The following is a 25,960-nucleotide window of genomic DNA, read 5'->3' on the forward strand; positions in this document are numbered from 1 at the left end:
CAGATAGTACACCACACATGTGGGGCAGGCAGTGGCACACAGTCAGGGTTCTCACAAATAAGACATCCATGACAGTGGAATACTGCCAGTCACATGTCTGACAAAACTCCTTGCCTTTGACTTCTGTATTTCTGAATTTGTACAAAGAATCCTTTCTGATAACCTCTGGTACAACACACTGCAGGGCAGCACTTCATATTGTTGAAATATCCAACCAGACAACATAAAAGAAACCCAGTGTTAAATGACCAAATGTTAAAAGAAAATACATTTCTTTAAATAAATAGATTGAAGAGATGAGACAGTAACAATATTAAAAACATAAATTGCATTTGTCTGTTCAATTCTATGTGAGACTAACTGAGCCATTGCATTATTTTGACCAACGTTACCAGAAAATGCTGAGGCCGCTTCCTTCTTTACACACATTAAAGCACAACCTTCATCAGAAATTCATTGAAGCTGAATCTTTGAGCTTCCAGATAAAATAAACATCCCAAATCTTGATACACATGGCATTCTTCAAATTCAGCTATTGAAATAACCATTTCTGCTCAGTAATTATTGTTCTTGATTATCTGTTTTATTTCGCAAAGTCAATATTCACATACATTTATATAATCAAGAATATGTGTGATGGTGCAATGTTATTAACTTCAATACATTCCTCAAGGTAGCCTTCGAAATAAGTCAAAATTATGGCAGCAGACCTTTGCCTCAAGGTTCCTCATGGCAAGTGAATGATATGGGAATAAATGTTTAAAATACCCACACAATGGGAAATCTTTTCATCATCCTTGTATCCAATTAATAACTACTGAGAAGAAACAATATGTTCAGAGGAAACTTCAAACTGCTTAAAGTGCACAGTGGGTGACAGCTTTGTTTGGGGAATGTAACAAAACATTCACCAAACTTATTTGGATGACAGTAAAGCTAGTCTATAAAGGTTACTTGAAGACATCCACCTCTGAAAGTACAGCCATCATCTCAATCCCTTTGGAATGTCCAAATCAAACCAAGTTCCAAATGATTAAGATACAAAAATGCAGAGCACATCACACTCCAAAACACTTAAAGTCTTTGCACTGTATTGCTACCACAAAACAACAAATTTCACATCATATATCAGTGAAAATAAACCTGATTCTGATTTCAGAATGAATTCAGGATAGTGTTCCCTATGAGTGGTTTCATTATAGCGAGCAGAGGGGTCTTCCTCATCGATGACACCTTACCAAGAAGTTGTCAGGGTGATGGAATCAAATACAACCACTTCAGCTATTTTTCCCTCCTGTTGGTGTTTACACTTTCATCACACTGTCTCATCCAGTGTTCATAAGGCTACTAAACCAATACATTTAATGATCCAAACATTTTATTCCCAAAGGTACACTCACATTTTATTTCAAGTTTCAAGCTTTAAATGTAGTCTGTACACATTTAATAGTTCTACTTAGTTTGATAGACATACATTTCCATTTGAGTGTAAATTAAATGCGGTCCATTTTCTTTCATGTAAAACATTTTAGCACAATTTAGGCATTTCTCATTTTCCAATTCATGGAATGAACATCATTAATTCCTAAAGAGAAAGCAACTTTTTCAATTACTTAATAAGTACACTCACTGCATGGTATAATACTGAAATTATTTGGCCCACAAGGTTGAATTCACAATCTGCACTGAACTATCCAATCTCATCCAAAATAATCTGATCAGTGTATGGATATCAACGACTATTCACAATCAATATTCCCGCTCCATGTGCATGAACGTGAATATTTTTATACGACACAGAACAGTACACTACAGGAACAGGCCCTTTGGCCCACAGTATCTGTGCTGACCACGATGCCAAATGACACTAATCCTATCTGCTTGCACGTAATCCATATCCCTCTTTTCCCTTCATATTCATAGACATCAAGGAGCTTCTGGCTCCCTGACAAATTTACTGAAGGGCTTGCACATATCTCTGAGAGTTGTATATTTACACAAAACATAACACTCATGTTATCTAGGCTACTAGGAAAGAGAGGTAGTAGCACAGAAAAAAAGCCACAAAACATTTCAATCTGTTGCACTGATAAACAAACAATACTTATGTATTTTCACTGTTGAGATGCAAATACTCAAGAATTTCAGGTGTGGACCTGGAAATTAAAGTGTCATTATTAGTGGGCAGACTTTTAATGGGTTTCCACAACATTCTTTCGTTTTAACTAAAGTGTTAGACTGGCAGTAAATTATGTGAGTCAACAAGTTAATGAAAAAAAAACCTGAAAAGTGCAAATTAGTGAATATGTTAATCATTTTGCAACAATTCCTCAGCTCCAGATATTACACAAGAGACTTCAAAACTTAATTAATGCTATTTTACTTATCAATAAAACATTAAGTGAATATAGGCTTATGAACAACAATGAAATTCCAAACAATTACAATGACTGAGCAGTTAATGGAGAGAACTGTAATGAATGCACAGGAACCAAGTTTTAAACCCAAGTCAAATTTCTTGCCCAAAGTAAACATTCCCCAAAATGGTGAATTAAACTTTCCACTTCCTTACCAGCTACAAGCATTCCAAGGTCATGTGACACAGGTTTAACCGAGTGTGAAATTCCCTCCACACTCTTCCAACGGTGTGTTAACTTTAAGTTCCTGCCACTTTCACCAGTGTGAAATATGCATGTTCACCTTTACTAAGGAGATGGTCCAATCCATTGGGTTTCATAATCATTTCATTGACAGTTGTTTTTCAGCTGAAGATTTGACAACTTGATAATCATTTTATTGACGGCAGTTTTTAAATTTTGTTAATAGTTTTAAAAGCCAAATTAAAATTCTCTGTCCATTACATAGAGATTTAACTTCTCACTCTGGATGAATAGTCAGGGCTAGCACAGTAACATAAAACTGTGCTTCAATATCAGAGATAGCAATGTCAGAAAAAGGTCCTGTGCCGAGTTTTTTTCTTTATCCACAACATTAGACAGTGTTTCATTCTTCTAAACTGATTAATGAAACATAATTTTCAGTAATAGTTTTTTGTGCATTAGCAAAAATAAAGGGAATCATAAAATGCAAAACTTCCATTATAATTCTATCTTTTAGCATTAACTGAGATTATCCAACCACACCCACCCCCCCACCCACCAACCACACCACCACATATGGCCTTGTAAATTCTTTCAAACTATAATAAATAAATTTATGGTACCTCATTAATAAATGATGGCAATTTATGAGATCATTCAATTCCCCCAGACATTTAAATAACTTATGTCAGATCATAACTTGATATTATGAAACAATAAAACAGTAACTAAACTGCATTTTACATACATTCATATTACTTTATACCAGCTTAATGGTACAGATTACAAAACCATATTTTGCAAGTTTTGCGAAAATCAATGTCACTATCTTGCTCCTCATTCAAATACAACTTCCACCATAGACCTTCCTGTATTTCAAAACAAGTTTCTCAATATAAGACGGTCAACATTAACAAGTCAGCTGAACATTCAACTCTGTTCATTCACCGGGAATACAAAACACACTGCACAAATTAATGCAATAGACAATTGGGTTTATGACCAATTTACAAACAGAAGAGTTGCTTGAGGAATAAAACTGGCCTTGATAATTTATCCAATGTACAGCCATTTTTGTCAGTCGAAGATTAATCAACCTTACAATATGCATACCAAACATCTTGAAAGTCCACAGGAATAAGAACATAAGAAATAGGAGCAGGAGTAGGCCATCTGGCTCCACCATTCAATAAGATCACGGCCGATGTGGCTGTGGACTCAGATCCACCTACCTGCCTTTTCCCCATAACCCTTCATTCCCCTACTATGCAAAAATCTTTCCCACTCAATTTAGTGTCATCAGCAAACCTAGATTAGCTACACTCGGTTCCCTCTTCCAAACTGTTGATGTATGTTGTGAACAGTTGCGGTGCCAGCACTGACCCCTGTGGCATCCTGCTCACCACTGATTGCCAACCAGAGAAACACCCATTTATCCCAACTCTCTGCCTTCTATTGCTTAACCAGTCCTCTATCCATGCTAATACATTACCCCCAACTCCATGCATCCTTATTTTATAGATAAGCCTTTTATGCAGCACCTTTTATACGAATGCCTTCTGGAAATCCAAGTATAAAACATCTATCTGTTCCCCTCTATCAAATGCATTCATTACATCCTCAAAGAACTCCAGTAAAGTTTGTCAAACAGGTCCTGCCCTTCCTGAATCCATGCTGTGTCTACCTGATGGAACCACTTTTATACAGATGTCTCACTATTTCTTCCTTTCTTTCTTTCTTTTTCAATCTTTTTATTAGTTTTCAAATTAATACAGATTAATATATTAATGTTTATACATGTAATACAAAGAGATCAGGAGAACAATCATGACATGGATAATCGTAAAGAACAATAGAGTATAAAAAAATCTGTAGATCCAATGATCTGTTAGTGAATGAATATAATATAAAAGAAAAAGATTTATTATAAAATATAAAAAAAGAAAAAAACCCAAAACAATAAGAAAAATTATAAACAATATATCAAACCAAACTAAGCTTAAAAAAAATTCAAAACAAAAACAAAAAAAAACTGGACTAAAATTTTTCAATAGAAGCAGAGCAATATTATGTCTTCAACTCCATTCCTCTAAATTGAGAGAATATTATAAGGTGATCTATATCATGTGAAAATATTGAATAAATGGACTCCAAACTTCCTCAAATTTAGGCGAAGGATCAACAGTACCACTCCTAATTTTTTCCAAGTTTAAACATGATATTGTTTGAGAGAACCATTGAAAAGTGGTAGGGGGTATTGGATTCTTCCATTTAAGCAAAATGGATCGTTTGGCCATTAATGTAACAAAGGCAATCAAATGGTTAGCGGAGGCAGATAGATGGCCAAATTCTATCCTTGGTAAACCAAAAATTGCAGTGATAGGATGAGGTTGTAAATCAATCTTCAATACATTTGAGATAATGTTAAAAATATCTTTCCAATATTTTTCCAAAAGAGGACAGGACCAAAACATATGTGTCAAAGAAGCCACATTCGATTTACATCTGTCACATATAGGATTTATATGTTGATAAAAACGAGCTAGTTTATCTTTTGACATATGGGTCCTATGAACTACCTTAAACTGTATCAAAGAATGCCTGGCACACATTGAAGATGTATTAACTAAATGAAGAATTTTCTTCCAAGTCTCTGTAAGTATAGATGTCTGGAGTTCACTTTCCCATTCGTTCTTAATTTTGTCCAGTGGTTCTGAACGAATTTTCATAATTAAATCATAAATTATTGCTATCAAGCCCTTCTGACAAGGATTAAAACCAAAATTTTTTTCTGTAATTTCAGTTTTGTAAGGTGTGGGAAAAGAGGGTATAGTAGCTTTTAAAAAATTTCTAATTTGCAAATATCGAAAAAAGTGTGATCAAGGCAAATTGTATTTGTTAGACAATTGTTCAAAAGATAAAAAAGTTATCAATGAATAAATCACGAAAACATATTCCCTTCCTTTTCCATATGGAAAAAGCTGAGTCAACTCTGGATGGATGAAAGAAAAAATTAGATTGAATGGGACTTGATAGATTAAATTTATTCAATCCAAAAAATTTACGAAATTGAAACCATATTCGTATTGTATGTTTAACAATTGGGTTAATCATATGTTTACTTAATTTGGTATGTGCAAAAGGGAGTGGAGCTCCTAAAATAGAAACTAATGAAAATTCAATTACTGATTGGGATTCAAGGTGTACCCATTTGGGGCATTGAATTACATCTGAATCTTGTGTCCAAAAAATTAAATATCTAATATTGATTGCCCAATAATATAATCTAAAGTTAAGCAAGGCCATACCACCATCCTTTTTTAGTTTTTGTAAATATTTCTTACTTAGCCTTGGGTTTTTATTCTGCTAAATATATGAAAGAATTTTAGAATCAACAGTGTCAAAAAAAGATTCCAGAACAAAAGTTAGAATCACTTGAAATAAATATTAAAAATTTTGGTAAAATAGTCATCTTAACCACATTAATTCGGCCTACCAATGATAGAGACAGTGGGGACCATTTAGTAAATAATTGTTTAACATGGTCAATTAAAGGCAGTAGATTAGCTTTAAATAAGTCCTTATGTCTCTTAGTAATTTTAACACCTAAATACATAAAATAGACAGTTACCAATCTAAAAGGTAATTGGCTATAAATTGGAATTTGCATATTTAATGGCAAAAGTTCACTCTTATTAAAATTTAATCTATAGCCAGAAAAAACACTAAACTGATCTAATAGTGATAGTACTGCGGGGATAGATTCCGCCGGATTAGAAGAATAAAGTAACAGGTCATCTGTGTAAAGAGATATCTTATGAATCTTCTGTCCACGAGTAATACCACATATATTTGAAGAATCCCAAAATGCAATAGCCAAAGGTTCTAAAGCAATATCAAATAATAAAGGGCTTAACGGACAGCCTTGTCTAGTACCTCGAAAAAGCCTAAACAAAGGAGATCTTTGATTATTAGTAAGTATTGAAGCCATAGGTGCATAATAAATCGTTTTAATCGCAGATATAAATTTAGGACTAAAATTGAATTTTTGAAGTGTACTGAATAGATATTTCGATTCGACTCTGTCAAACGCCTTTTCAGCATCTAGTGAAACAACACATTCTGGAATTTGGGATGAAGGGGTATATATAATATTCATTAATCTCCCAATGTTAAGATGTAGATAACGATTCTGAATAAATCCTGTCTGGTCTTCAGAGATAATTTGTGGAAGAACCTTTTCCAATCTAAAGGCCAATATTTTGGAAAATATTTTGGAATCTACGTTTAATAAAGAAATAGGTCTATAAGATGCACAATCAGTGGAATCTTTATCCTTTTTAAGAATTAAAGAAATAGTTGCTTCATAGAAAGATTGTGGTAGTTTACCCACTGATAGGGCATCTTTAAAATTTTTGGCTAACCAGGGAACAAGATTATCAGAAAAGGATTTAAAAAATTCAGCTGTGTATCCATCAGGGCTGGGTGCTTTACTCGAATTCATTGAAAATATTACTTTCTTTATTTCTTCCTCCGAAATAGGAGCATCTAATATAGAGCGTTCATTTAAAGATAACTGGGGAATCTTCAAATCTCTTAAAAATTCATGTATTAAAGTAGGATCCTCAGGGGATTCTGATTGGTATAAAGAAGAATAAAATTCTTGAAAGGATTTGTTAATTTGAACTTGATCTATCGTATAGGTACCATCCGGTTTACAAATTTTATTAATCTGACGTTTAGATATGGTAGCTTTCAATTGGTTGGCCAATAATTTACCAGATTTGTCACCATGTATATAAAATTGACTTTTGTTTTATAGTAGTAGATTTTCAAGTGAAGATGTTAATAATAAACTATGTTGTAGTTGCAGTTCTGTTCTCTTTTTAAAAAGCTCCAGATTAGGAGTAACAGAATATATTTTATCGATCGCTTTAATCTTGTCAGCTAACATACGTATTTCATTATTAGTTCGTTTTTTCAATCCAGCGGAATATGAAATAATTTGACCACGGATGTATGCTTTAAACGTATCCCATATTATCCCACTGGAGATTTCTTCAGTAAAATTAAAAAGAAAAATGAAATCTGTTCTTTAATAAATTGGACGAAATCTAAGTCTTGTAATAGCGAAGGGTTAAATCACCATTGTCTGACATCAAAGGATACATCCGGTAATTTAATTGATAATCTCAATGTTGCATGATCAGAAATGGAAATTGCATCATATTTGCAGTCCGTAGTAAGTGGAGCTAATCTAGCATCAATAAAAAAATAATTAATCCTCGAGTAATTATGGTAAACTTGAGAAAAGAATGAAAATTCTTTATCAACTGGGTGTAGAAATCTCCAAACATCTAAGATTCCAGATTCAACTAAAAAGGAATTAATAAAGACAGCGGATTTGTTTGGAAGTGTAGGATTTGACACAGATCTATCCATCGAAGGGTTTAGACAGCAGTTAAAATCTCCACCCATAATCACAGTGTATTCATTTAAATTAGGAAATAATGCAAACAAATGTTTAAAAAATTCAGGGTTATCTACATTGGGTGCATAAACATTAACCATAACAACTTTTTTATTATGAAGTAGACCAATAATTAACAAAAATCTACCATTTGGGTCTGATAACTATTTCTTCCTTAATGATAGCTTCAAGCATTTTCCCAACTACAGACGTTAAGCTAACTGGCCTATAGTTACCTGCCTTTTGCCTACATCTTTTTGTTTTAAACAGTGGCGTGACAATAAAATGTGAATCCCCATTGCTGTAAATTCAAAGTTAGAATTTACAGTGTGTAGGATATGAATGATCTTAAGAGAATCCATTTTAATGGGGATAGATATTGAACACATATATTTTTACCTTCCCCGAAATCACTCACCTGTATTTTGATGGGCCATGTGAAGTTGCTAACATATACGTAGAATGTGATATTTGGATTGTTGTGAAAATTGAATTTTTCATAGGAAAAACCATCTCTGTACTCCTTAATGTTCGTTTTTGAGATTATAGGTACTTCTTCTCCAGATATTGTTCCAGCTGCAAAGTGGAAATTCATTTTTAATAATCTATAAATGTACTGATTTACTTAAATGAATTAAAGTGCCATGAAATAGAAACAAAAAAAAATAAAAATATTGACATTAATTTCCATGAATCAATTGGGCAATATTCACTCAACATGCTGTTCTAACAATTTTTTCTTCAATGCATATATTAATCAGTTAATCATCTTTTGAATCCACATAACATGAGCACAATACAGACCAGTTTAAATGTTTTAAAGACCTTATTTGATAGACTACAATAAGGTGGCAAGGAAAAGTGGAAACATCAAATAAATATGAGAATTAGGATCTGCTCGAGCTCACTTTGCCATAATCTCAACTCCCCATTCTCATCTACCTGTCATAACCCTTCACTCCTCTGGTTATCAAGAATCTTCCCGAAAGGATTCAAAGGCTCTGGTTGTATTACCTTTTCATGAACTGTTCCAAGTATTTTTGACCATCAATGTCTCATCTCTGCCTTAAATAGGTGACCCTTTATTTTTAAATATTGACCCCTCATTCCAGATTCTCCCAAAAGAGGAAACATCCTCTCTACATACATCCTGTCAAGATCCCTCATAATCTTGTGTTTCAATTAAATCCCCTCTCACGCTTCTAAGCTCCAGCAGATGTAGGTTTGGCATGTCCAGCTTTTCCTCTTTAGACTACCCACTCACTCCAGCCCAGTAAACTTTCTCTGAACTGCTTTCAATTCATTTGCATCATGTGTTTAGGAAGGAGACCAATACATATGCAGTACGCATGATGTGGTTTCACCAATGCCCCATATAACTGCAGCATAACCTACTTTTGTATTCATCTACCAATAAATGTTAACATTCCTTTAACTTTCCTAGTTACCTCTGTACCTGCATGCTACCCTTGTTCAAATCATGCAGGACATGGAACGTGTTAGCCCATCTCAAGAGTACCGAACTCCTGAACAAATACTGCCCAAATGACTTCTCAAAGTAATCAAAGGATTTACACAAAGTATCAAGCGGATAAACAAAGATGACGCAACAACACTTAATATAATCAGAATTGGTGAAGAATGGTCGTAGGAATGAGCAAAGGTAAACCTGTTTGTCTTGAAATGAAGGTATTTGAGCAAAAGATGTACATCCTATTTATTATTGTGTCATCTTATCATAACATCTAAATATAGAAGTACACCGAGGATAACATGAGAACATCATTATATATGCATTTGAACTGTGTCTAACCCATTAACTCCTAAATTACCTCAAAATTAATTTGTTCAATTATTTCAACACTGTGCTCTCTGTTATTGTTTGTTCTTCATCAAGAGACAAACTTCGCATGGGTTTAACATCTGAACATTTTTATTAACAATCCGCCTGGCTTGCTTTCCCTCTCTTTTTACAGCCACCTCCTGTTCCCCCATGTGACCCCTTGCACTGTCTACTGGAAACTGTAGTTCTTTATTATAACTACATAATAACACATCTTCCCCCTTTAAAGAAAAAGGAACACAATACTTTGTCCTTATAAACTTGTCAAGAACCCTTGTCCACTCAGCAGCTTTCAATCAGTCTCTGAGGTGGTTTAATAGTCCTTTTTGGTCTGGTACTTATTTTCGCAGGTGTGTTGCCTTCATTTGCTGCATTACTATTGGTGTTTTCCTGGAAACTCCGGTCCACATGTTCATTTTCTCCATATGCTGGCCCCTTTGGTGTACTGACAGGGGACGGGTCACAGCCATGGGTTGTAGCTTGTGGTTGTAGATCCACATGGTTCCTCCTCAGAGGTGTCCCTCGCTCCGTCTGGATCTGGTATGAATGTGGATTTACTTCCTCTTGCACAACTCCTTGCATGGACCATGTGCCAGAACCATGATCTCGGATTCACACTTGATCCCCAGGCTTCCGGACTGGTAGACTTTTCACTGTCTTGTCGTGATTCTGTTTCTGTTTTTCTTTTCCTTCCTCTTTAGCCTGTTTGACCTTGTGTGCTCCTTCAGGTGTCAACAGGTTTTCATGTATTGGAAGGTTAGTGCATATGTGTCGACCCATCAGCATTTGGGGTGGTGAAAGGCTGTTCTGCAGTGGCGCACTTCTGTAAATCATTAGACTTCTACGGAAATCCTCTCGTCCATCTTGCGCTTTCTTCACGAGGCCCTTCACCACCTTAACTGAACTCTCTGCTAGGCCATTAGATTTTGCGTGATGTGGGCTTGAGGTTTATATGTCGAAACCCCCAAACATTGGCAAAGGATTCAAATTCACAGCTCAAAAATTGTGGACCATTGTCTGATACTACTTCACATGGAACTCCATGCCTCTCAATAACTCAGCTTTTAGGAACGTGATAACTGCTTTGCTGGATGTTGATTGCAGTGTCGCATCCTCTGGGTAATTGGAAAAGTAGTCTGTTACAACAATATGGCTCTTCCCATTACAGTCAAACAAATCCACTCCAACTTTGAAATACGGCCTGTCTGGTACAGGGTGTGGTGGAAGTGGTTCTGCTTTCTGCTTTGGTCTGTAGGTAAGGCATATTTCACATGAAGCAGTGGTCAAGCTGATGTCTTGGTTCATTCTTGGCCAGTACATCACTTCACGTGCTCTATGTTTACATTTTTCCTCCCCAAGATGTCCTTCCTGTATCTTCTGGAGCATCTCCTTGTGTAATGACACTGGAATCACAAACCTGTTCCCTTTGAAGACCATATCTTTCACTACTGACAGTTCAGCTCTGCATACCCAGTAATCCCGAATACACATTAGACAGTCATCCTTTGCTGTTGGCCATCCTTTCCGTATTGTATCCTTGAGTATTTTCATTGTTTCATCTGCCTCTGCTGCTTTCCTAATCTGCTCTGTTCTATCCAGAGATACTGAAAGAGAGGTGACAATCATGTCAACATAGGTCTCTATTTTCTGTCTTGTCGACTGCTCGAGACTGCGCATCAGCAGCAAACATATATTTTCCCGGTGTGTCGATCATCTTCACATCATATTTCTGCAGCCTTATCAATATGCGCTGTACCCTCATGGGACAGTCATTCAGTGGTTTGGACATAAGTGAGACCCATGGTTTATGGTCTGTCTCCACTTCAATAGCTTGCCCATAGATGTACTGATGGAACCTTTCACATGCATATGTACTGGCGAGAAGCTCTTTCTCTATCTGTGCATAGCTGACTTCCGCACTTGTTAAAGCCCTTGATGCATAGGCCACAGGTTGCCATGTGCCATCATGCTGCTGCAATAGTACTGATCCAAGGCCGTGCCGGGACGCATCGGCTGATATCCTGATACACCTTTCCGGATCATAAAACTTCAGCACGGGCTCTTCAGTTAGGACCCTTTTCAATATCTGGAAACACTCTTCTTGCTCATGAGACCAAATCAATTCATTTTGTTGCTTAAGGAGTGACCTAAGTGGTGCTGACACTGTTGACTGTCAAGGGATGAACTTAGCCAGGTACATCACCATCCCTAAGAAACGTCTCACCTTCTGCTTGTTTTGGGGCCTCTCCAAGTTTTCAATGGCTGACGTCTTTCTTGGGTCAGGCTTCACTCCCTCTTCAGACATGACATCTCCTCTAAAGATCAGTGTCTTAACACCAAACTCATATTTCTCTTTATTTAATTTCAAATTAACATTCCTTGTCACGTCAAGCACTTGTCTCAGTCAAGTACCATGTTCCTTCTTGGTGGACGCCCAGACGATGATGTCATCCATCATAGTCTCAACACCAGGTATGCCCTCAAATATCATGTAGATGGTTTTATGGTAGACTTCTGGTGCAGACAGGATCCCATATGGCAGCCGAAGATAGTGATATCTTCCCTGTGGTGTGTTAAAAGTACACAGTCTCAAACTTGCCTCATCAAGCTTCATCTGCCAAAACCCAGACGATGCGTCAAGCTTGCTAAACCATTTTGCACCTGAAAACCAGGACATGATCTCCTCCCGTGTTTGCAATTTAAAATGCTCTGTCTTGATGGCTTTATTAAGATCTCCTGGGTCTAGACATATCCGCAATGCTCCATTTTTCTTTTGCACAATGACCAGTGAACTCACCCAATCTGTTGGTTCTTCAATTCTCTGTATGACATTCATCCATTCCATGCGTGTCAGTTCTTGTTTAAGTTTATTTCTAAGTTGAAACAGAACTTTCCTGCATGCATGGACGACAGGAGCCACTGCTTCATCTATGTGAATTTTGTGTACACCAGGTAAGCATCCAAGCCCCTCAAAGACATCTGCATACTCTTCCATGAGTGTTGTGTGGTCATTTTTGGTATGTGAAGCTACTATGAAAACTCTTTTCACTAGGTTCAGCTTTTCACATGCACTCAGACTTAATATTGGCTGTACTCTCTTTTCTACAATCAGTAGCTGTGATTTTAAGTGCTGCCCCTTGTGCTTAAAGGTCACCATATAGCCCCCTTTTACTGGAACTTTCCCCTCAGTGTAGCCTGTCACTTTTAACTTCACAGGGTAAATCTTACTCTTTACTGTGAGTGTCTTATAATCATCCATGGCTAACAGATTGACCTGAGCCCCAGTGTCAAGCTTGAATGGAATTACCGTCTCATTCACAGTTACTGGAACAATCCATTCTGTTTTTATCAGCAGCCACAGTCTGTACAGAATCCACAAAGAATTCCTCCATTTCCTCATCAACTGTGTGCACCTTCTCTTGTTAGCCCCAGTTTTGCAGCACCTTGCAAAGTGATTCTTCTTCCCACAGCTATTGGAGGACTTCCCATAAGTAGGACACATCTTTGGAAAGTGTCTATCTCCACATCTGCTGCATTTGCTGTTTGAGCCTTCTTCTTTGCTTTGCTGTGCTTTCAGAAATGCCTTGTGTGCTGCTTCTCTGTTTTCACAGCATGCACTGTTGTGTCTGCCCTGTGCAGCTCCTTAGCTTGTGCACGTGTGGTTTCTGCTGACCTACACATATTCACTGCTTTTTCCAGGGTCAAATCTTTTTCACACAACAGTCTTTCTCTCAGTCCATTATCTGGAATTCCACAAACTATTCTGTCTTTAACTAGAGAGTTTCTCAAATCTCCAAATTCACAAGACTTACTCAGTGTGTGAAGCTCAGCTAAGTATTGGTCGAAGCTAACGCCTTGTTTTTGGTCACAGGAAAAAAAAATTATGTCTCTCAAATGTGATGTTTTTACTTGGGATAAAATACTTCTCAATTTTTTTTCATCAAAGTGCCCAACTCAAAAGCTGTCTCATCAATTTGAAAGCTGTTACAGATGTCCAAAGCATCTTCGCCAATCACACGCAGAGAAATAGACGCTTTCAATTTTTCATTGTTCCCTCCTGCTCCACTAGCATCTAAATATATGTTGAATCGCTGTTTGAAGCATTTCCAATTATCGGTTAGATTGCCAGTAAACTGCATAGGCGTGGGAGGATTTAGCTTATCCATAATGGGAACTTTCGGCCTCTCACCTGAATCTCTCTTGGCAAATCCGGTGACTGCTGAACTTCAGGAACAATGGGCTCCCTCGCCACGCCGGCCAGCTTTTGCTCTGTATTATTACAGCTTTTCTTTCGTACTCACTGAGTCTCTTTCTCAATTGCACACAGTATTCATCTGCTCTCCCTGTTCAGACCTCACACCAACTTCTGACACCATGTTATGTTTGTTCTTCATCAAGAGACAAGCTTCACATGGGTTTAACATCTGAACATTTTTATTAACCAACAACCCACCTGACTTGCTTTCCTTCTCTTTTTACAGCCACCTCCTGTTCCCCATGTGACCCCTTGCATTGCCTACTGGGGACTGTAGTTCTTTATTACAAGTACATAATAACACACTCTCTAGCTTGGAATTTTAATAACAATTTAAGAAAAGCAGCAGATTTGCTTTCAAAAATAAATAAATGCTTGTGAGTGTTTAAAAGGCAGGAAATGAAGCACGCAGAAAGCTCTTTTGAGTTGCACACATAGGGTTCAAGGGTTTAATTGCCTCGCATCATGGTGGACGCCACATAAATATAATGCTATCCATATGTCAATATACCACAATTCCAAAGACTACAGTCATGGTAAAAACAGGACAATCAATCATTGATAAATTATAATTTTCTTTAAAAATCTATATTCATTTAGTTGTCCCACAAGAACTATGGATTTAATGTAAATTATCAGACAACTTCCAACAATACTAACTAATGCCGAATGTCTTTTAATAAAAGATTATATGCATGAATGTGAATTAACTAATAATTAATAGCCATTAGGAGAAAGCTCTCTCAGCCAGATTTAAACAGCTTCATATTATTATAGTTTCAAAAATGTTAATACTGCCTTGTTTGAAAAACAATTTAAATTGAAATGAAATGCAAAGCAATGTACTTAATTGAGTTATGCACATAAAACATAATTACACGTAATTTAAAAAATGTTCTCAATTGTTTTTAAAAATCACCTTCAAAAACTACAGTACAGAGATAAATTCTGTGGTTTAAAGTGAAACCCATCTTTTCCTATACAGGTGATGTTTGAGACACCTTGATGATAACTTTGACAAAGTACAAAAATCATTAATTCCAAATATCCTTTAACCATAAGCTACAGATGGCACCAGAATATTCAACATTTGAAACAAGTTACTTCACACTTTTATATGGAAATTTTGTTCAAGCCATCAGTGAACACAACACACAGAACACAAGAAAATAGGCGCAGGCTATCAGTCCCTTCAAGCCTGCCCCACCACTTAATATGATCACAGCTGATCCATGCTGGCCTGAACTCCGCTTCTGTGCCATTTCTCCATACCCCTCTATTCCTCGATATATAAAATCTCCATTTTAAATACTTCTAATGATCCAGCTCCCACCACCCATTGGGGCAGAGAGTTCCAGAGATTCACCACCCTCTGCGAGAAGAAATTTCTACGTTGTTGTGCTTCTACACCATATCGTGACAATGCAAATGTGTTTGTTCATTTGGTCGGCTTCCCAGTCACTAACACTCAATTTGCATCACGTTATAAATCTGAGCTCATATTTACAATAGTTCCAAATACTCAAGAGTTTCAACCCCAATTTAAATACAGCTGTCCCCAATGTCAATTTGCCTGGTGGAGCCACTTAATTATCTTTTATTACCCCAACTGGCATGTACTGTATTCTCTGCAACTTTCAATGGACCTTCTTATAAAATAAAATGCTAAATATGCTATGTTAAACAAAGAAAAAACTTACACAATGAGGCTCCCTTAATTATGTTTTGTTTAGTGTATACAAATCATGATAGTGCAACTTCAAGCTTCAGTTTTCAGATAACGACTTAAAAGAAACAAGATGCTACACTGCCAAACATTCACTGGGCCATGATTCAATTGTGGTAATTCATGCCGGTTTTTAAAAACCACGTTGTGTATGAATTGACTACCAGCAGTGAGATCACTGTATGTACCACAAGTCAGATCATGAAGATCCAACTCATTTTGGAAGAGAGGCAGCTCACAGTACCCAAGGGTATGGCAATACAGCAGAGAGATCAGAAACAGTAGAGCCAGTTCAATCCTTGGCCAAAGCTAACCAAGCTTCCAAATGCAGTTCTCACATTTCAATGGCTGGAGCAGGAAGAGAAGTGGATAAGTTCCCATTCCCAAAATCTGAACACTTTTTTTGAAAGCAATGCAGTCCTCAAAGTGTGCTGCTACATTCAGAGGAAGTGGTTGACATGGGTACAATTATGAGCTTTAAAAGACATTTGGACATGTATGTAGAAAGGAAAGGTTTAGAGGAAAATGAGCCAGATGTAGGCAAATGAGACTAGCTCAGCTGGATATCTTGGTCGGCATGGACAAGTTGGGACAAAGGACCTGGTTTCTGTGCTGTATAACTGTCTGACTCTAATAACCACTGTCAGTTTTATCTGGGAAAACTTCAACTTTAAATACTCATGCCCATTTATAAAGAAGAAAGAAATTTGGGAGAAAAGCTATAGAAGGGTTGGTAACTTAAGGAATATTTCAGCCAATTGTACCTGTTCCAGCTTTTCAAGTTGTTTGAAATTGCAGTTGATGCCCATGGGTGGCTTGTGCCCATTGGTATGGTTCTCTGGTATCACAGAGTCACAGACCAAGATACTGCAGCCCAGTATTATACAATTATACAATTACTATACTGAATGTTATACAGTTACAGGCTTGTGTCCACCAGTGTCCACTAGCATTGAATCTTGAGCTGGATATGGACCGTGGAGCCCTAGCACTAGGTCTGGCTTTTTGTGGTCTGCAAGGAACTGATCTGCCATTGGGTCATCCCCGAGCAGATGGCCTGAACTCAAGTTAGCCCAGGGACAGGATAAACAGTGGTGAGGGGGGGAATCAAACACTATCTCTACAGATCCTCCTGTGGACCATGCAGTGCAGAGTTTCCAAGTGCAATGTAAATTACGTAGTAATGTCAACAGCTGCTCCTTCTAGGTAGATTAAGTTTAAGGATTCATGGTTATATCCCCACTGCCCCTGTAGATTTTTTTGGTTTGGAAAGGAAAATAAGCCCCATTTAAATAATATATTTTCAGCTGACTTTCCTTTCCTATATCAAACAGGACTGCTAGCAACTATACTTTTCACTCTCAACAACTCTCCAACTCTAACCTGACAATTAAGGCTCATTCATAAATAATTACTGAAGATAATGATGCATTGGATCCAGGGTGAATTGCAAGTTTGGATTCAGAACAGACTTGCCCATAAAAGACAGAGAGTAGGGGTGGAAGGCTGTTATTCTGGCTGGAGGTCCATGACCAGTGGTGTTCTGCAAGTATCAGTGCTGGGACCTCTGTTGTTTGTGATATATGCCAATGATTTGGATGAAAATGTAGATGGGTGGATTGGCAAGTGTGCAGATGACACCAAGATTGGAGGAGTTGTGGATAGTTAAAAGACCATCAAAGAATACAGCAGGATATAGATCAGTGACAGATAAGGGCAGAGAAGTGGCAGATGGAGTTTAATCTGGGCAAGTGTGAGGCGTTGCACTTTGGGAGGTCAAATGAAAGGAGAAAGTATGCAGTTAATGGCAGACCCCTTATCAGCATTGAGGTACAGAGGGATCTTGGGGTCCATGTCATAGTTCACTGAAAGTGGTCATGCAAGTGGGTAAGGTGGTAAAGGCAGCATCTGGCATGCTTGCAGAGGTGTTGAGTCTAAAAGTAAGGAGGCCATGCTGCATCTATACCAAATTTTAGTCAGACCACACTTGGAGTAGTGTGTGCAGTTCTGATCACCCCATTATGGGAGGGAAGTGGAGACTGTGGATAGAAGGTGCAGAAGAGGTTTACCAGGATGCTGCCAAGATTGGAGCTACAAGGTTGGACCAACTTGGACTGTTCTTCCTTCAGTGTTAGAGGCTGAGGGGAGACTTGATAGAGGTTTTTAAAATTATGAGAGGCATAGATAGGGTAGACTTTCAGAAATATTTTCCCCAGGGTAGAGTTGTCAAACACCAGAGGACATGCTTTTAAAGTGGGGGGGGAGGTGGAGTTTAAAGGCAACGTGAGGGGCAATTTTTTAGATGCCTGGAAATAGGTTACCAGGGGTGGTAGTGGAAACAGGCAGTTTGGTAGAGTTTAAGTAGCTTTGAGATAGACACATTAATCTGTGGGGAATGGAGGGATATGGATGATACACAGGAGGAAGACATTTAGTATAAATTGACATCAAAATCGGCACACCATTGTGGGCTGAATGGCCTGTCCAGTGGTGCTATGTTCTATGTAATTACTAATTTTCACTGTTATAACATGCTGGTATAAAGAGTCCTACCCAAGCAGATTCCAGAGGCCCCCTCATCCTTTGGAAACTACATTCAAAGCACATCTTATTTACAGCACAAAATCCCAGCGCCACTTCCAAAAAGTTATATTTTTATACCACTTATTTTAGTAGCAACAAAACAATAACAAATTAATGTGCAAGAACAAAGGACTGCAGATGCTGGAATCTAGATGAAAAACACCATGATGCTGGAGGAACTCAGCAGGCCAGGCAGCATCCATGGAGAAAAGCAGGTGGTCAACGCTTTATGTCAGGACCCTTCTTCAGGACTGAAGATAGGAAAAGGGGAAACCCAACATATAGGAGGGAAAAGCAGAGCAGTGATAGGTGGACAAAAGAGGGGAGGTGGGGTGGGCACAAGGTGGTGATAGGTAGATGCAGGTAAAAGATAGTGATAGACAGGTGCGGGAGAGGAGGGGAGAGCAGATCCAGGGGATGGGCTGAAGGTAAGGAGGAAAAAAGGGAGGTAGAGAAAAAGAGAGATAGGCTAGGAAAGGGAAGAAAAGAAGAGGCATGGTGGGTGTGGGGATAACTTAAAGTGGGGGAATTCAATATTCATGTCATTAGGCTGCAAGGTTCCAAGACAGAAAATGAGATGCTTTTCCTCCAGTTTGTGCTTGGAATTCTCCTGGCAGTGGAGGAAGCTGAGGATTGACATATCTGTGATGGAGTGGGAGGGGGAATTGAAGTGACTGTAACAGGGAGATGTAGATCGTGGTCATGGACGGAGAACAGGTGTTCTGCGAAACAGTCACCTAGTCTGTGTTTAGCCTCACCATGTAAGAGGAGGCCACACTTGGAGTAGTGAATGCAGTAGATGATATTAAGGGAGGCGCAGGTGAATCTTTGTCTCACCTGAAAGGACTGTTTGGGTCCCTTGATGGAGGTGGTGTAGGGGCAGTGGAAAGTTATTGGGGGGGGGGGGGGGGGGGGAGGAGTAAATGAGGGAGTCGCGGAGAAAGCAGTCCCTGTGAAAGGCAGAAAGGGGTATGGAGGGGAAGATACGCTTGGTGATAGGGTCCCATTGGATATGGCGGAAGTGGCGGAGAATGACGTGTTGGATACATAGACTGGTTGGATGAACTGGTAGGGGGGAGAGATCTCCCGAGGTGATGAGGTCAGCGATGGTGTGGGAGATAACGTCCTGGTGGTCCGAGGTGGGGTGTCATGGTTCAGGGGTAGGTATGAGGAAGTATCCGAAAGTTGGCATTTGGACTCTGCAAGATACCATGGCACCACCTTTGTCGGCTGGTTTGATGACAATGTCAGGGTTGGTGCAGAGGGAGTGGAGGGGAGTGAGGTTGGAGTGGGTGAGGGAAGCAGAAAAGTCAAGACGGCTGATGTCCCACCGACAGTTAGCTATGAATAGGTCCAGGGAAGGTAATAGGCCCAATGGGGGAGTCCAGGCGGAAGAGGAGGGCTGGAGGCAGGACAATGGGTCATAGGACGGGGGAGAGGACTTCTTACCGAAGATTCAGGTGAGACAGTCCTTTCATTGAATTCTCCCACTTTAAGTAACCCCCACACCCACCATGCCTCTTTTCTCCCAGGCTCTCTTTCTTTCTACCCCCCTTTTTCCTCCCTACCTTTGACCCATCCCCTGGGGGATCTGCTCTCCCCTGTTCCCCCGCACCTGACTATCACCTATCTCTTACCTGCATCTACCTATCACCACCTTGTGCCCACCTCGCCTCCCCTCTTTGTCCACCTATCACTGCTCTGCTTTTCCCTCCTATATATTGGGCTTCCCCTTTTCCTATCTTCAGTCCTGAAGAAGGGTTCTGACCTGAAATGTTGACCACCTGCTTTTCGCCATGGATGATGCCTGACCTGCTGAGTTCCTCTAGCATCATAGTGCTTTTCATCACATCTTGATGTGTGGTTGGAGGCCAGAGTAAAGGTTCCACAAATGATTTGACCAACTATACTGAGTTGGGTGACTTGTTTGCCAAGTTGGATTGTGCCAAGTGGGATAAAGTCACTGAAGCTCTATTACTTTGGGTCAAGGATTAAAGGTTCACCTCCCACTGACACATAATCATAGAAGATTTACAGCAAAGTCAGTCATTCGACTCACTGTATTTTTGCTTTATGAGAAAGAGCTACAAAGCCTAACTCAACCTTCCAGCCCTGCAGGTCATGGATTTTTCATGTATTTTCTAAACTTGAAGGTTTGTGCTTCCACCGCCATTTCAGAATCCCAACATGCTCTGGGTGAAAAATATTTCCCTCATCCTATCTTCTCACCCTTCTACCAATTATTTTAAATCAATATCCATAAGTTTTTGACCCCTCCACCAAGATAAACAGGTTCTCCCCATACACTCTATGTGGACCCCTCCAATTTTTATACATTTTTGTTGCTTCACCTCTAACCACCTCTGTCCCAAAGAAAACAACCCCAGCCTGTTCAATCTTTCCTTACAGCTACATTTCTTTTTGGCAACATTGTCAGATCTCCTGCATACCTTCTCCCACGCAATCACATAGGCCCTATAATGTGTTGACTAGGACTATATGCAATCTGAAGCTGCATTCTAACTAGTGTTGTACTCAGTTCTAGAATAACCTTCCTGTTTTTGCATGCTATAGTTTGGCTTATAAAGAGAAGCACTTGTATGCCTTTTTAACCACATATCGATCTTTCTGCTCCCCTTAAGGATCTGTGGGCCTACATTCCAAAGTTACAGTTCCTCCATACTTCCCCCATTTATTGTATGCATCAGTACTGGTTGTCAACATTCCTGTGATAAAGGGCATATTATTGCCGTTCATCTTTTAAACGTTACTCTCCATCAGAATGCAGTCATAGAAAGAAAATATGTGATTAGGTAGGTTGCTAAGTAATGGACAGCAGAAAAAAAGGATGATCCAAAAACCCTGATATCTTGGACATATGCATTTGTCATGCACACAACCAAAGCATTTTTGGTCATAAGACCATAAGATATAGAAGCAGAATTAGGCCATTTGGCCCATCGAGTCTATTCCGCCATTCAATCGTTGCATTATTTTTTTTAAAAACCCTTCTTTTGCCTTCTCCCTGTAACCCTTAACCTCCTTACCAATCAAGAACCTTTCAATCTCTGCCCTAAATACACCCAATGACTTGGCCTCCACAGCCATCTGTGGCAATTCCATAGATTCACCACTCTCTGGCTAAAGAAATTCCTCCGCAGCTCAGTTTTAGAGGGATGTCCCTCCATATGGAGGTTGTGCCCTCAGATCCCAGAATTTCCTACTAATGGAAACATCCTCTCTACGTCCACTTTATCTGGGCCTTTCAGTATCCGGTAGATTTCAATGAGATTCCCCCCCACCCCCCACTCATCCTTCTGAACTCCATCGAGTGGGAGACATCAAAGATCCCCATACGTCAAGCCTTTCATTCCTAAGATCATTCTTGTGAATCTCAGCAAGAAACAAAGTTTGAATAACATTATTTAAGAAAGAAAACATATTTGAACTATTTAAATCCAAAACATCTACCAGTCCAGAACAGAAAAAGCCAAACTCTCAATTAGGTTACCTATTTGAAAAGTATTACACAGAAACGACCATAGATCTTGAGCCCATTTATATTAAACCATAGAATCAATATGTTTAGTTTGGAGGTCAACTGGATACTTACAAAGATCAAGTACATTACTTTGGAAATAAACACACAAGGAGCTGTTCTGATACGTGGCTTTCTGTAAAATGATTCTCCAATGAAAATGTGAACCTTAATCAGGAAAATGGCTTGGTAGATTTAAGTGTGTTGTTGTATTAAGGCACACTTGATCCTGCTGTACAACAGATAATCAAGAAATCAAATTGTTTTTGAAAGACTCACCTGTTGATCCTATGGACCATGTGACATTTAAATTGAAGTTGTTGGATGCATTGATAGACAAGTCAAGGTCTTTGTTCATCTGCACAAAAAATATACAAAGTGTATAGCAAAGTCATTAATACAGAAAAGGTAGAGGGAATAAAGAGAGATAAAGGCTTGTATTTGTATAGTACTTGGCATCAACCTTGCAGGAACATTCCAAAATGCTTTACAAACTCATTAAGTACTTTGAAGTGTAGACATTGTGGCAATGTAGAAAATATGGCAATCAACTTACAAACATCAAGATCCCAAAAGCAGAGCTGTGAATAATACGAGGTGATCTGCCTCAGTCATGTTCAGCGGCAGAAAAGATTGACCAGGACACAAGTAATAAGTTCACTTTAAAAAAGCAAAGGCTCTATCTCATCCACCTAAGCAAGCAGACAGGGCATTGTTTTATTTTTTTCATGCAAAAAATGGACCTCCAACACTACCACAGTCCCTCAGTACTCTAAGAGATTTTTGTGCCCACATTTCTGGAGCGGGACTAGAATGCACAATTTCCTGGCTCAGAGACAAAAGTGCTACCAAATGAGCCACAGTCGACACTAAAACCCTAGCTGAAATAAGAAAGTGCACTTGTTAGAACAAATGATACATTTTCCTCCCCAAATGTTGCATAAAACATGGATGTAAAAACATAGACATTGTTAATCTCTTGAGGAACACATTTAAGCCAAGCAAACATTTATATTACCTCCCATTTTACCTGAAGCAACAACTATAATTGGAAATATTAATGAAAAGCATGATCCTTTTTAATGCAAGTTACTTATAAAATTACAAACAGATTACAGGCAAGCAAAGATTTGCTTCTACATGTGGCAGTAATCCTTTGTGATTTTTCTTAATATATGTCTTCCGGGGGAAACAGCAATCATAAACCAAAATTATTTAGAAGCAATATTACTTTGCATTATTTAAGAAAACTGCATAGAATACAAATTGAAATAAAATACAATGTAAAAGCAAGACAAGCTTATTTTTTGTATATATACAAGATGAATGTCCAAATGCACACATCAGCTGCACTCAGGGTGCACTCGACCTCAGAGCTATTAGGTGCCCAAGTACTCAGTATTATTCTCTTTGCAGTTAGGGTGTTGAGAAGCTAGCCATGTACTGGGTGCCACTTTCACTTAAACAGTGGAGTTGATCTTTAGCACAGTAACAAAAGAATATTTTTAATGTGTGCAGACCATGAATGATCTGGCAATGAAGGTGAGGATTAAACAAAAAACTAGATTAGAATGGGAGTGAATTGTTTACTATTGATAAAACTGATTAATTCATCTGTATGTTTTTGGGGATGAAAAATGCAATGAGCAGGGGGACAGAAAAAGGGAAGAAAATTAATTAGAACTATTATCAGCATTATATGAATGCAATAGATTTGCCAATCAAGGTCATGGTGCATGAACATAATTCACATAAGATATATTTGGGAATTTTGTTTTCAGCACAACAGATTGGATCATGTGAATGGCTTGCTGCTCATTCATAGCTGCAGTGCTCACGGCAGTGACTTCTGTGCACTACACTGCATCATGGAATTCTGAAACATGCTGGAGGACAACTGTTAGCAGATCTGATCTTATGCTCTATCTGTGGAATCACTATTGTGCCCAGGGGAAGCTGACAGAAGAAACAGGAGCAGGCCATTTGGCCTTTTAAACCTGCTCCACCATTCATCAAGTTCATGGCTAATCTTCTACCTCAATGCCATTTTCCTGCATAATAAGGTAAAAAATAAATAATCCCTCAGTTCCCTTAATATCCATAAATTAATTTATCTCTTTTTTTTGAATGAAATCAGTGATTGAGCTTGCACAGCCATCCAGAAAAAGAACTTCAAAGATTCACCACTTCTGCATGAAGGTATTTCTCCTCATCTCAGTCCTAAACTACCTACCATTATTCTGAAAACTTTGCCCCAGTCCTAGATTCCTCAGCCAAGGGAAACATTCTCCCTGTATCCAGCCTATTGGGCTCTGTAAAAATGTGCTAAGTGAGATGCTCTCTCATTCTTTTGCACTCCGGAGGACATGAGCCTGCTTGTCAGCAAACTTGCTATAACTGGAACCAGTCAAGTAAATCTCATCACAAGTACATACTTTTAGAACAGGAGACCTGAACTGTACGAATAATCAAGGTGCAGTTTCACCAGGGCCTCGTATAATTGCAATTAGACATCTGATGTACTCAAATCTTCTCATAAAAAATACCAACATATGATTTGCCTTCCGAGTCAATTGCTGCACCTTCATGTTCCTTTTGGTGACTTCATAATCTTACTGAGTTGAAAGGCCAGCTATACTGTTACGGATTAGGTTACTATTTGGTGAATGTCCCTTTAAGACATAGTACAGTAGTGTGCGTGTGTGTGGCATCATTACGACAACAGGAGATAACAACGTGCTGACGTTTTGGTTCTGTCAGAGTCAGAGAAAAGAGAGAGAGGGAGAGAGACACCCTGCCTGCTGGTCTCTGTATTGTTACGTACCAGCAACAAAAGAAACACACCGAGTCATGTATCAGTGTTAAAAACTACTTTATTAATAACTACTTATCATAAGAAAAATAAAAGTAAAAATGTTAGAATGTTAGAAGTAAAAATGTTAAATCTTAAACATTAACCCCAAAACTAAACTCCAAGTGTGTGTGTGGCAAATTCTCAAACTCCAAGTCCGGGAATAATTCTCAAAGTTCAGTTCAGCAAGCCGTAAGGTGAAACGTGAGCAAAGGCTTCTTCAACAACCATTGTTGACTGAAGACAAAACGTAGAGAGAAAATAGAGAGTAATTACGAAATCCAAATGTTCCAGTTTGGAACCCAAACGACACCTCAGTGTTTACTCAGCAGTGACCACTCCACCGCATCTTCCTCACCCCAAAAGGCACTCGAATCGTGGCCGTCCACACAAATACCTGTTTCCCTCTACAGGTCAACAACAAAGTGAACTCCACTGCTTTGTTCCAAAGTATCTGCCACCCCGAAAAGCATCCAAGATGTGGCCATCCACACAAATACCTGTTTCCCTCTACAGGTTAACGACAGAGTGGACTCCACCGGATTACTCCCAAAAATCCATACGTGGATTGTAGTGACAGGCACAGTTACTGTTTTTTCATCCATCGATAGAGACTAGCAGGCTGGTGTCTCTGCTTCTCTCTCTCTCTCCTCCTCTGACTGACTCCGACCGACTGCTTCAAAAACGTCATTACGTCCTTTATCTTCTGTTGTTGTAACCACACCAACACACACACACACACACACAATGCTCTATCTTAAAGGGACATTCACCAATAGTAATCTAGTCTGTAACAGTATCGATGGATGAAAAACAATAACTGTGTCTGTCACTACAATCCATGTATGGATTTTTTTGAATAAGCAGTGGAGTCCACTTTATCGTGAACTGTAGTGGGAAACAGGTATTTGTGTGGACGGCCACATCTCGAATGCCTTTCAGGGTGGCAGATACTTCAGAACAAAGCAGTGGAGATCATCAGTGACTGAGGTGTCGTATGGGTTCCATCGTGGAAAATTTGGATTTCGAAATTTTTGTCTATTTTTTCTCTACATTTCCACTTCAGTCAATGGTGGTTTTGCAAAAGCCTTTGC

General features: G+C 38.7%; 1 protein-coding gene across 1 annotated transcript in view; it reads right to left on the reverse strand.

The window, feature by feature from the left end:
- atrnl1b (attractin-like 1b) overlaps positions 1–25,960 on the reverse strand; it is a 610,807-nt gene that overhangs the window by 328,599 nt on the left and 256,248 nt on the right. The window contains 2 exon segments of the mRNA XM_052026988.1: positions 8,489–8,646; positions 22,295–22,373. Coding sequence (XP_051882948.1) covers positions 8,489–8,646; positions 22,295–22,373 — 237 coding nt within the window.

The sequence above is a fragment of the Pristis pectinata genome, chromosome 12 (genome assembly GCF_009764475.1).
Source record: "Pristis pectinata isolate sPriPec2 chromosome 12, sPriPec2.1.pri, whole genome shotgun sequence".
Taxonomy (NCBI): domain Eukaryota; kingdom Metazoa; phylum Chordata; class Chondrichthyes; order Rhinopristiformes; family Pristidae; genus Pristis; species Pristis pectinata.